This window comes from Bos javanicus, chromosome 15 (genome assembly GCF_032452875.1).
Source record: "Bos javanicus breed banteng chromosome 15, ARS-OSU_banteng_1.0, whole genome shotgun sequence".
NCBI classification, from domain to species: Eukaryota; Metazoa; Chordata; class Mammalia; order Artiodactyla; family Bovidae; genus Bos; species Bos javanicus.
This window is the reverse complement of record NC_083882.1, coordinates 32,307,463-32,320,301: the sequence shown is the minus strand read 5'-3', so window position 1 is coordinate 32,320,301 and position 12,839 is coordinate 32,307,463. Positions and strand designations below refer to the sequence as shown.

Sequence of the window (12,839 nt, the reverse complement as noted above, 5' to 3'; positions counted from 1 at the left end):
GAGGTTCAAGAGAGGGGCTGCTGCTGCTGCTGCTACGTCGCTTCAATCGTGTCCGACTCTGTGCGACCCCATAGACGGCAGCCCACCAGGCTCCCCTATCCCTGGGATTCCCCAGGCAAGAACACTGGAATGGGCTGCCATTTCCTGCTCCAATGCATGAAAGTGAAAAGTGAAAGGGAAGTCGCTCAGTCGTGCCCGACTCTTAGCGACCCCATGGACTGCAGCCTACCAGGCTCCTCTGTCCCTGGGATTTTCCAGGCAAGCATACTGGAGTGGGGTGCCAGTGCCTTCTCTGTCAAGAGAGGGGAGATATATGTATATTTATGGCTGATTCATGTTGATGTATGGCAGAAACCAACACAACATTGTAAAGCAATAAAGCAATCATCCTCCAATCAAAAAAAAAAAAAAAGACCGCACTGGCAGGACGTCCCTGGCAGTGCAGTGGTTAAGAAATTTTGCCTTCCAGTCAGGGGAACTAAGATCCCACCTACGATGTAGTCAAAAAACCAAAACATGAAACAAGTAATGCTGTAACACATTCAATGAAGACTTAAAATAACTGTCCACATGAAAGAAAAAAATCTTAAAAAAAAAAAAGGACCCAATTGGCACGACCTTTTTAAATAGAAGTGGACACAGACCTGTATCAAGGTTTCAAATATTAAGTTCATATGGAGTAGATTATTCCTCTAGTGGACTGTCAATCACTCATTGCTGTCCATTCAGTATTCACTGGATAACTGCTATTTATGCCCAGCCCCTTCCCACTGTTTTCTCTGAGCCCCAGCTCACCAAATAACCTTCTTGTTGCAACTGGCTCCTCCCAGTAGAGCTCCCATTGTGGGGAGAATGCACGGGGCACACTAACCTGCTAAGAGACAGGGCGATTTCCTGAGGTGAGTTCATGGATTATTTTGTCGTGAATCAGTCTCATGAGCTTGTTGAAGGTGCATTTGTCCTCAAGAGACTGACTATCATATGCCCACTATCTAAGCCTGGAAACCTAAGAACTACACTATGACCAGGGGGTAGATGTCCCCTTGGGATTTTCCAGGGCATAAGACACTGGATTGAGGGTGTTTATCCTGACACTGAATGGTGTCAGGAGGCAGACGGCACAGTGATACAGAACAGGACTATTATTCTATTGAAGGATGGTTTTGGCATTTTACTTTCTGGTTAGGCAAATTCCCTAACTTCTCTGAGCCTCTTTTTCCTCATCTACCAAACAGGATGATAAAACTTCAGAGATTGATTTTTGGCTCAATATTTAAACAAAGAGCAACATCCCAGAAGATGTTACACCAGATTACCTGCCCTGTCCCACCTGTGCCACACTACCTCCCCTGACTCTGCAGGTCCACCCGCTTTTCATCACCAATCAGAGGCAAATGCAGCATCCTTCTCAGACTACGTTGCCTCCAGAAGCCTTCCAAAACTGTTCTCTACACACAGCTCATTGTACCGCTTCTCATCTCTTCTCTGATTTGAAAATTGCCCTCTTAGCAAATCATCTCTAGGAAACGTAGTTATGGCTTTAAGGGAGCCACATTAGTCTTTATCCCTGTGGAACAATTTTATTTACTTCAAAACAGCCATCATGTCTCCCCCCACCTCAGCCACCGCAAAGACATCATGTTCTTCAAGGATCCACCATCTGAGAACCAGCTTGTTAATAACAAAATTATTCCAGGTCTTAGTGTTCTCTCATCTATAAAATAAACATGCTTTTAAAACATGACAAATCAAATGGTGTTTGGAGACCATATTAACCATCTTCACTGCACTCCAAAGAACAACTCGAGACACGAAGAGAGCGGATTTTCAAAGAAGTGTTTTCTTGACCCAGTTAAATTTTTATTCAGTGAAAAAAGTTGACATTGAGACAAAATGATCTTAAGACTGTGTGACAATAGAGTAAAATCTTCAGCATAAACCAGTGATTCGGAAACTTATCAAGGCAACTGAAATCATAAATATCTAATTTCACTTTGGAGAGAAACAAGTATACAGTGCTTCACTTGAAGAGCAGAGTAGGCCTTTATTTTGCTGCAAATATTTTTGATTTTTGCCTAAAGGTTCTAATAATTCATAACGAGGTTTTAAGTGAGAAATGACATGGAATGTTGGAGAACAATGTTACATTTCAGCATTCATATTTGTTCCATTTGAGCTATTACATAGGAAACTAATACCATTCTCGGGTTACTTGGCTCTGATGATTTAATTCAAAATATGGCTGCTCAAAGTTAGTGGGCAGAAACATACACACAACCCATCCTCTCTCAAACCGTGTTCATTGGGGGTACCCCTTCTGAAAACACGCTTATCATCTGTGTACCCAACAGCACACACAATCTCTTGCTATCTGCTCCTACCGCAGACTTGCATAGAAAGTAGTCTATATAAACTTAATGCACTGGCTTTAATTACACAAAAATTGTACCTGAAAGACAGCACACACTTCAAGAAAAATAATGCAATAGCAATGTCATGATACTATCCCCACATGAGTGGAGATTCTGCACAGAGTTTTATTCAGAGTCAATTCCTAAAATCAATATGGAGGTGGCATCCAGTTTGCTGACTTGCCTGGGTCTCTTCTCGGAGGGACCCCCCCCCCCAACTCTGCAAAGAAGAGAAACATCTCAGGGATTCACCATGACATTCTTAGTGGGAAAGTGACCAACCTATCCTGACAGGATGGGGTTTCTGCCCTTAGGGAAGTGCTGAGAACATGATCTCACTAGATGGAGAGTGACCGCTGGGTGAATACTCAGAGGAAGGGTTCTCCAGTCTTCCTCCCCAAATGTCCTTACATGGTTGAAGCAGAGCTTCATCTAGTGGGTCACACATGAACATGCAGCTGTGTCCCCCATGTGTCCCCCTAAAATATCCCACAGTACTAACACACATGTACCCTCTTCCCCAAACCAGAAGTTTCAACCAGTTACCCAGCTTCTTAACTATACACCCAGCTGGCCAGGGCAGCCAGCAGTCATGGGAGCATCTCACCTGTCTGGAAAAGGTTCTGCATAGGCGTGGCTTCTCCCTGGACTCCTCTGCAGGACTCTCCTCTCTGTTATTTCATCCACACAGACCCACATCTCCTAAGGCTCGAGGGGCAGTCAATCCATCCAGGGGCAAAACTGGCTTCCAGAGAAAATCTGTATACAGTCACCCTGCCCGCCATACTACAGCGGTGCACTGGCGGTCCGCTGTCGTCCATGTGGACGTGGGCTTCTGACATTCTACTGCATCCTGGGAGAAAATAAAGCCTTTTATCCTGTGCAGTGTGAACTCTGGAGGTGGCGTCTCCAACGAGGTATGAAAGCCCCTTCTTCAGGGGCTCCAATTGGTCACAGTGAAGACAGTTATCCGGTCACCTTCAAAGGCTCCACGGAGTCTCTGCTCTCATGTCCTCTTGTCCCTCCCACCTCGGGACTCTCACAGGTGGCTTATATACATCAAAACCTCACAAAGCTACGCAGAGCGAGGTGACGGTGCGTGCTTCAGTAGTTCATAAAAATATACAATTTACACATAGCTGCATCTGTCTAGCTTAGTCTTCGGGAACTTAGCTCTTCTGTTTATAGAAAATACTCTAGCCCTAAAAGGCTGCTTGTTCTCAAACAGCCCAGTGGCGTTTTCCAAGGAGAGGGGTGATGGCCAGTCTATACAGTACGGTGCACTAAGCATTGGCAGGCACTGGGAACAAGACGCGGACGCTCAGAAATATCTCAAGCTGCCAACTGGAGACATGTGCTCGGTAGAAAGGCTTGCCTATGGAAGAACTAAATATAAAATCTCAGTGCCTTTGATATCAGCTTTCACAAATGCCCCCCAAATTTGGCAGGGAAAGAAAAACAAGAAAATAGACTTTCTACTGGTTCGATTAAATGACTTGCCTCCCACGAGATCATTCATCTTTCAGTTACTTAAAGTGCTTATTTAAAAGGGAAGGTGGTAGGGCTCAGAGTTTTGAACGAAACTCCAAGGCAAGACACAAGATAAAGCCAAAGAAATTCCAGTCTTTCAAAACATAACACAGGAAAGAGAAGGAAATCATGCTGGAAGAAGGCTAGTCATTTACCACCATTCGCAACATCCTAATATCTACAGTTGAAAATACTCCTCAAGCAAAACATATATATACACAAATAAAAAATTTTTTAACTAAAAACACTTTAATTGGCTCTTTGTTTCCCAAACACTCCCCAGGTAGAATAAAACTATGTTATCAGCCAAGAATCATACTCTTGGTTAAAAGAAAGCAAAGACTTGCGAGAGGAGGATGTGTTGCATCAAAGAGGAGACAGGGTTTTGACAAAGTCTGCAGGTGAGGGACACTATGCCAAAGCATGACTTTGGAATAGATAGCCCCAGAGCTCACTGCTTCTCAGCTGGGAAGAACTTCTGCAGTGAGGTGCATACAGTAGGCATCACAACAATGCCACACACTGGGGCTGACAACAGTAGGTCTCAAGAGTGGGCATCAGTCCCCACTGGATCTCACATACCTACCAAGAGGCCATGGTTTGAATACAGGGGAGGCACTGAAAGACAGAAGGATACAGCACAGCTTATCTTACAAAGAACATCAATTCTAGCACTGCTGCTACTGTGAGCTAGATTGAATGGTCTCGAATTTACACATCTCCTGTAACAGTGCATAGCATTTTCTCTTAAAATTGGGCAGGGGTACAGGCGAGGGAGGTGGAAGAAGAGAATTAAAAAAAAAAAAAAGAGCGAGAAGGCACTGACCCAATTCAAAGTGACTGCATATATCAGTGTGGATTTTTAAGGGCAGTAAGTGGCCACCTCAACACAAACATAAAACTTTCCATTTGAGATTTGGTAAATAAAAGCAAACCAAAATAAAATAAAATAAAACCCCCCCAAAAGGAAAAATTAGGTACTATATCTGCCAGTGTAGCTATCATGGCACAGATCTAGAATTCTCTCCCACAGCCAGAGTAATTTTTTGCAATGACAATGATACCAGTGTAGAATACAGCAGTGTTATCATTTTGTAGCTGTGAAAGCTGTGTCTTGCACAGAGGTGTGTGCAGCGAGAGTCCACCCATTAGCATAAGCAAAGAAGCGCGGCTTGCAGGGCTTCCCAAGCTACAGCTCTGTTTAGCCGAAATGGAGCAATGACTCAACAGGCTCTTCTGCCAAACACCGTCGTGTGACACACGAGCGAATAAAAATGGATTGTTTCCGGAATGGCAAAAAGACTGCTTCTGTTCCTCATCGTCCAACCCTGCAGGCGGGGCTGCTCATAAATTTTGTGGTGTCAGATGACCACTGAAGCCTGGCCCTACACAGAGTCCCAATAAATTAACAAAATAAAAGAAATGTCCCCCCCTTCATACACTCAAACACTTTCGTATAAACTACCTGCAAACAAAAATTTAAATTTGAGCTTACTTTCGAGGAGGAGGGGTTCTACCCATCACTCTCTCTTGAAATCTTTATTAAATACATTTCTGCATCTTAGAAAAATAAAAAGAATGGCCAATTTATTGAACCAAAATTATCTCATAGACTTAAAAGCATGCCCAGTAAGCACAGCCCTGTAAGACTACATTAATATCAAATCAAAGCAATTTCGTTACTAAAATCAACCTGGTTTGAAGTTCACAGTTGATTACGACAAAGTTTATTCATTCCTTTCTTTCCTTTTTTTTTTGTTTTTTTGTTTTGTTTTTGGCCCATATAAAAATAACATATTGCAACTCAAAGTGCATCTTTTAAAATAAACCATCAACTATCTTTATCAAATAAAATATTTACAACATTTGGTTTCTAGTGAGGAAAGCTCTTTCAGGCTATCACCATGGGGACGTCGTCGGAAAATCCAGTTATCATCGGAGCATCTTCGTCGTCCTCCCCTAAAGGCAAGACAGTCAGTCTTTGGTGAGTTCTGGGGCACTTCTGCGTGACCCCCACCTCCCACTACTGACCCCCATCCCTACATCACAAGGCCCAGCTAGAAACGGCAGCAGCAGAACCAGCCAGGCACAAGAATCAGTGCTGAAACCAGCCCAGCTTCTGACATTCTTGGGTCACCTGCCCCCCGTCAACAGGTGGCCAACCTTCTTTTCATGGTAGCTTGAACTTAACCAAAAAAGGAAAATAAGTTTAAAGAGGAGGGATCTTATTATCCATCCCAAATTCCAATGGGTGGCTTAGGTGCCCAGTTTGAGTTATCCGCACCCTATGCTAGCATGGTGAAAATCACCGTGTGTATCATACACGCCGGGTTGGCCGAAAAGCTCCTTTGGGCTTTACAGGTGTGTCAGGTATACCTGTTAATTGTAGTAACTCACAAAGAAATAACCAGAATTAATCTTTGGCTGGCCAAAATAAAAACTGCCGGTCACAGGCATTCGTTTTGCAAAAATCCCCCGGTCAGTAATGAGTTAATTGTATTTATCAAGTAGTTTACTACCTCCATGAGCGTTTTGGAATTTGAGCACGCATACATTTATATAAGAACGGGGACATTTCCTTCTCTTCCCCAGGTCATATACCACCAATACATAAAAGAAGAACGGCCAGCGAGGTTGTGCTAGCCACAGGAGAGAGAAACAGCATGATGGGAAGGGTCATTTAGACAGAGACCAATGAAGAAAGCATTGCTTTTTGTCAGTCAAGACAAACATCTCCAAAGATGTCAGACCTCCAACTGTGAGGGATGAGAGGGGTCGGAAATTCTTGAGAATCTGCTGCCACTTTGGAAACACCCAAAGCCCAGGCAGGGTCCACCCACCCTTTGTGTACAAGGCAAGCTCCCACCTGTTCTTTGACAGAACTCCCTGGGCATGCTATCAAATAGTTTTGTTCAGTTGCTCAGTTGTGTCCAACTCTTTTGTGACCCCATGGGCTGTAAGCCCACCAGTCTCCTCTGTCCATGGGCTTTCCCAGGCAAGAATACTGGAGTGGGTTGCCATTTCCTTCTCCAGGGGATCGTCCCAGACCAGGGATCAAACCCACATCTCCTGCATTGGCAGATGCATTCTTTACCACTGAGCCACTGCGTTCAGCCACCCCACTGAACAGGGGACTGGTATTTTAATTTAGAAGCAACTACAAAGTAAAGGGCTCCAACTGATTCACCCCAAAGCAGTGGGATTATCGGTTAATGAAGAACTCTGCTAGCATCAAAAGATGAGCTCAAGGTAGGCAATTCCTCAGCAAGCCCCTGGCCTTGTGGGGTCCGCCCCAGGAGGGAGAACCTTGCACCCTGCCTCACTCACCCAGGTCATCCCCCGAGGAGAAGATGGCCGAGCCCAGCCTGGAACTGTAGTGGCTGTTGGCGAAAGCCGTGAAGCTGTTCTGCAGCCTCCGATGCTTTGTGTATAGGATGGCGAATCCGACACCCAGGCTCAGCAGGATCAGGAACAAGATGGGGACTACCACGGCAGCTACGTCAGTGGATCTGGCAGCCTGGATCGTTGATGCATCGCCACCTGCCAAAGCAAGACACCAACCCATAGGGCTCCCATGGGAGGGCAGGAGAAAGGACCAGGTAACCCCTCGCCACCCTAGCCACCCAAATGATGCTGAAGAGTCTGCAGCAGCTCCCCGACTCGCCTGTCCCATGTGGCACGTTCCTGCATGTGACACCCGAATGTTTCCCAACTCCTCACCACGAGCTGATGGAGGACAGGCCTCATGCGTGCAAATACGGTAATTACATCAGGCTCCTAATCACTGCCTCGTTGGTTATTTAGATAATCTCTTGGAAGGGAGACCTTTGTTGGGGTATCAACACTGATTTCATTAGCATTATTACTTAAGACCACTTGCTTGCCTTACATAAGAGGATGTGAAATCAGACCACTAATTAACGAGATTGCAATTATTTCCCCCTACTTGGCACCAAAGTCACTCTGAACTGCAATTACCTGAAGCTCCATTAAGTGATACAAACGAGATTCCTTTACTGCAATACTGACTTAACAGCTCGTGAAGTTTTATGAGGTTTATTTTTTACTTAAAAGAGAAAGAGGGAATCTTTCCATATACGTTTAACATTTTTTAAAAGCTCTCTGCAAAGCCTTTTGGGTATCTATAACCTATCAGTGATATTCCCTTCCCATTGTCTTCAACAAATACTAGCTTTATCATGATGTACTGATACGGTTGTAGCAACAGGACTCTGTTGGGTTTGTGCCAGTTTTTCTGGAAAGGGCGGACTTTGCACGGCAGAAATCCTGGGGAAAGTCTGAGCCTGCAGCAGGAACACAGTCATATAAGTCAGTTTTAGCTAAGGAAGCAAAGTGGACATCCTTGGTCTCCATGAGAAGCCTCATTAGCCTTGACGCTGTTCCCTGGTGCAGGGTGAGGAGATGGGGCTAGGCCTCCTCCTCATGGGGAAAGTTCAGTAGTTACACAGGGATTCATCACAACAGGTCCCCATAAAGCTAAGTCAGAGAATAGCCATTTCCTGCAAGCCTGATATAACAATTCAATATCCATCTTTCATTTCCTTCACTATTGACTTTACTAGACAAAACTCTCCCCAATCTCAGTCACGTGTCCCAACCTAATCTCAACTGTGAAGTGGTAACCAGGGGGAAAGCTCTGGGCTGGAGCAGTCAAGAGGAAGCCAGCATGGTGGAGGCAACAGAAATGGAGCTCGTTCCCACCCCGACCCACCTTCAAGGGGATGTGAACATCACAGGGCAGGATGTGGTCCAAGGAAATGTCTACCCGAGCAACATTCCCACCTGACAATCCTGCTGGCACATGTCCTCACGGCAGTTTTCCCCAAAGTCTATTTCACAGGTGGCTACTTGGTTTTACTTAAAAAGGAGGCTCTGCTTAAGACACACTAAGACAGGAGTTTGGTTGGTTGTTTTGTGTAGGAACTTTACAGAACTGCGAACGGGCTACAATTCTCCAAAGGGATGCGATGTACCAGGTTTCCTTTTTAAATTTTTATTTATTTTTTATTTTTGGCCCCGCTGGGCCTCTATTGCTGTGCATGGGCTTCCTCTAGCTGTGGAGAGCAGGGGCTATTTTCCAGTTGCAGTAGGTGGGTTTCTTACTGCAGTGGCTTCTCGTGTCGCGGTGCATGGGCTCTAGGCACACAGGCTTTAGCAGTTGCATCGCTCGGGCTCTAGAGGGCGGGCTCAGCAGCTGTGTGTGGTACATGGACTTAGCTGTTTCTCAGCATGTGGAATCTTCCTGGCCCAGGGATGGAACCTGCGTCCCCTGCACAGTCAGGCGGCTTCCCCTCCACTGTGTCACTAGGGAAGTCCCAAGCTCTCCCTCTTTTAGAGAGATGCCAAGGATAGGTTATTCCACTAGAAGCCACCCCAGGAAGGGTGATGGAACAGACAAGAGGTCTAACATAAGATTCTGAGCTTAAGCACTGGTTGGTTGTTGACTGGGAGTAAATGTAACTAAACAGACCAGTGGCAAAACATTTGTTGAAATCCTGGGTAAGCTATTACGACCTGAGCAGAATTTCTGTGTAAATGGGAGGTTCCTCCTCGTCGTCATAAGCATGGCCCCACACTGCTGTCTGTCAGTGTCCAGAAGACAGAGATCCCAGACTGACCTCAAGATGTGATCTGAGGGTGACGGCAAAGATGGAGGGAAGGCTGGGAAGTCAGTGAGGCTGTGATGAGATAATCTATTGACTTGCAAAATCATGGGGAATATTAGCATACTAGAGGCTCTGAAAGGTCCTCCAGAAAATAAAAACAAAACTCATTAGGCTACGGCTTCTCAAACAGAATCTCCTTTTTAAACAAAACATTTCCTTTCTTCTGACTTACATTCAGAATATGGTCAACTTGTAACCCTAGCACCTCACACCATGCCTGACTAAGGAAGGATTTGTTAAATAAATCAATGCCTGATTAAGCTGATGCATAAACGATTTTCTTTAGCACTGCAAGAATATTTCAAATGCATTTTTAGAAAGACACATGTTCATCAAGGGTTTCCCAGGTGGCTCTAGGAGTAAAGAACCCACCTGCCAATGCAGGAGACATGAGATGCGGGTTCAATCCCCGGGTCAGGAAGATCCCCTGGAGGAGGACATGGAAACCCACTCCAGTATTTTTGCCTGGAGAACGCCATGGACTGAGGAGCCTGGAAGGCTATAGTCCACAGGCTTGCAAAGAGTCTGATATGACTGAAGCGACTGAGCACGCATGCACATGTTCATCAAACCACGCTACATCCTTGATATATTTCCCGGAAAATGGCAGCAACAGTGACTTACCAGACCCCAACTCATCATAAAGCAGGACTGCAGGCTCCCCACAGATCTGGCTGCCAAAAAGACATCGTGCTTGGACAGTGAAAGTATAATTATGACCCAGTTTCAGGTTGGAAATTTTAAAGAAATTGTCCGTAGTATTCCCAAGGTAAGCTGAGATATTCATGACACTATCAAACATGTGTATCTCGTAGCCCTGAAAACAAACACAGGAGGGACTGCTCAGGAAGTTAAGCAAGGAAGCCGACAGCTTCTGTTATGGGTTACAACTTTATATGAGCTCCTTCCTGCAGGGACTGATAGATGTTAAAGCACCGTACCAGTTTTTTATATATTATAACTGAGATTAGATTCAGAAAATAGGCATTTTCTCATCCCCAAAGTCTCAAATAACTACCACATCTGCTTCTGAGCCACACAGCAGAAGTGGAAAAACAAAAGTCATTTTAACAAACACTGATTTTTCAAAGTTCTGGTCCGTTCACTCATCTCCAGGAATGTTTAAATGCCACAAAGAATCCATATAATTAAAGCAACAATTCACTGTAATGGGATTGGACTAATCCAGGTAGCAGTGGATTTCAGCCATGAGGTTAAAAAAAAAAAAAAAGGAATTTGCAATAGTGAAAATGAGACATTGCTCCTTCAAACAGCCTGTGGGAACTCCCCTGTCAGCTGCCAGTTCACTTCCTATCTCCTTTCTTTCCGACTCTTCCAAGCTGATCTTAGCCCCAGTCCAGCCTGGCCTTGAACCCAGCAGCACTGCAGCAGCTCAGATCTATTCACTGGGGGAGTATGGAATAAGCCTCCTACTTAGGCTGGCTCAGCGTGAGTCCTTGGCTCCTGTGCTGGAAAAGTCCCTCTTGGAACAGCCCGAACCCAGCATGCTGGCTGGGATCAGGACTGACTTCCAGACTTCTAGGTCAATTTCCAAGTTTTCCAGCGTCAGAGCTACCGGCACCCCTCTGTCCCTGTAAAACCCCTTCTCCTCTCTATCTCTACTCACATACGGGGCCCCACGGCATAATCATGATCTCCTGGTTCTTGTCCTGTTGACCTGCACCTTCTTTGAACTCCAAATCAGGTAGCAGAAAGAAGGACTCGTCCAGCTTAGGCCAGATCCCTCCGATGGGAATGGAATACTGACTGCAAGCCCAACCTTTATAAAGCTGGGCTCCTGCCACCCTGATGCCAACTGGGTGTCCTGGACCACCTGCCTGGAGTCCCCACTCCTACATCCTTGTTTAGAAACTAGTAACTAGCATTTATTATCTTCTAACATATATGTGATATAGGACATTTGCAAAACACATAAAGGTATTTAAAAAAATGGAAAATGATACAAATGCTAGCCACCCAAAATTTACTGGACTGATCCTTTTCTGGTGGGCATTAGGGTGTCTCTTCTTAATTACTGTCATAAATAAAATTCTTTGTGCACATTTGTTTCCTTAGAGTAAAATCCTAGAAGAATTACTGGATCAAAGGATGTCACATTTTCAATGTTTCTGATACCTACTGTAAGGGCCTTACAGAAGGTGGAGCCCATACATTCTCCCAGGGGGCTCCTCTTTCCAGGTATGACTCTCTTACTGGTACTGCTGCTGCTGCTGCTGATGCTAAGCCCCTTCAGTCGTGTCCAACTCTGTGCGACCCCACAGACGGCACCCCACCAGGCTCCCCCGTCCCTGGGATTCTCCAGGCAAGAACACTGGAGTGGGTTGCCATTTCCTTCTCCAATGCGTGAAAGTGAAGTCGCTCAGTCGTGCCCGACTCTTAGCGACCCCATGGACTGCAGCCCACCAGTCTCCTCCGCCCATGGGATTTTCCAGGCAAGAGTACTGGAGTGGGGTGCCATTGCCTTCTCCGCTTAACTGGTACTATCCCTCCCCAAAACTTTTGTCAGTGTAATGTGAAAGTGCTATATCTTTGCTGTTTAGATTTCTAGTGGGGCTGAAACTATTTCCTTTTGCTCACTGTTGCTTGAAATTTTGTTACCTGTACCTTATTCAAAATGAAAATAAGTTGACCCTTGAACAATGTGGCAGCTGTGGCTCTGACCCTCAAAAATCTGAGAATGACTTAGAGTGTATCCTCTGGATTTGTGGTTCTGCATCTTTGGATCCAACTATCTGCAGATTGTCTGGTATATTAAGTCCCCTACACATGAACGAGTTCTATTCAGAGAGTGCATCTGTAAGTCCAATTTGTTCATTAAGTTCAACAAAGTTAGCCTAGGTACCCGACTAACACAACTGGCTCTATATCACTACTTTTACGCTTCCTTCTGGCCATTCCAGGGCTTCCCTGGTGGCTCAGTCAGTGAACAATCTGCCTGCAATGCAAGTGGTCTGGGTTCAGTCCCTGGGTGGAAAAGATCCCCTGGAGAAGGAAATGGCAACCACTCTAGTATTCTTGCCTGGGAAATCTCATGGCCAAAGGAGCCTGGTGGGCTACAGTCCACGGGGTCACAAAGAGTCAGACACAACTTGGCAACTAAACCATCCACATCTGGACATCCTGGGCTGGAAATAAAGATGCTGTACTACTGTACTCTACACAGTGAAAAGTGAAAGTGTTAGTCACTGAG

The 12,839-nt window shown here is 45.3% G+C and overlaps 1 protein-coding gene across 2 annotated transcripts in view; it reads right to left on the bottom strand.

The window, feature by feature from the left end:
* Nucleotides 1–1,836: 1,836 nt before the first annotated feature.
* SORL1 (sortilin related receptor 1) overlaps nucleotides 1,837–12,839 on the bottom strand; it is a 170,122-nt gene continuing 159,119 nt past the window's right edge. For both annotated transcript variants that reach the window (XM_061440624.1, XM_061440625.1), the window contains exons 46-48: nucleotides 10,253–10,445; nucleotides 7,269–7,481; nucleotides 1,837–5,900 (exon numbers count right to left, since the gene is read on the bottom strand). In XM_061440624.1, the coding sequence (XP_061296608.1) occupies nucleotides 5,833–5,900; nucleotides 7,269–7,481; nucleotides 10,253–10,445 (474 nt within the window). In that variant the 3' untranslated portion in view covers nucleotides 1,837–5,832. The remainder of the gene's footprint in view (nucleotides 5,901–7,268; nucleotides 7,482–10,252; nucleotides 10,446–12,839) is intronic.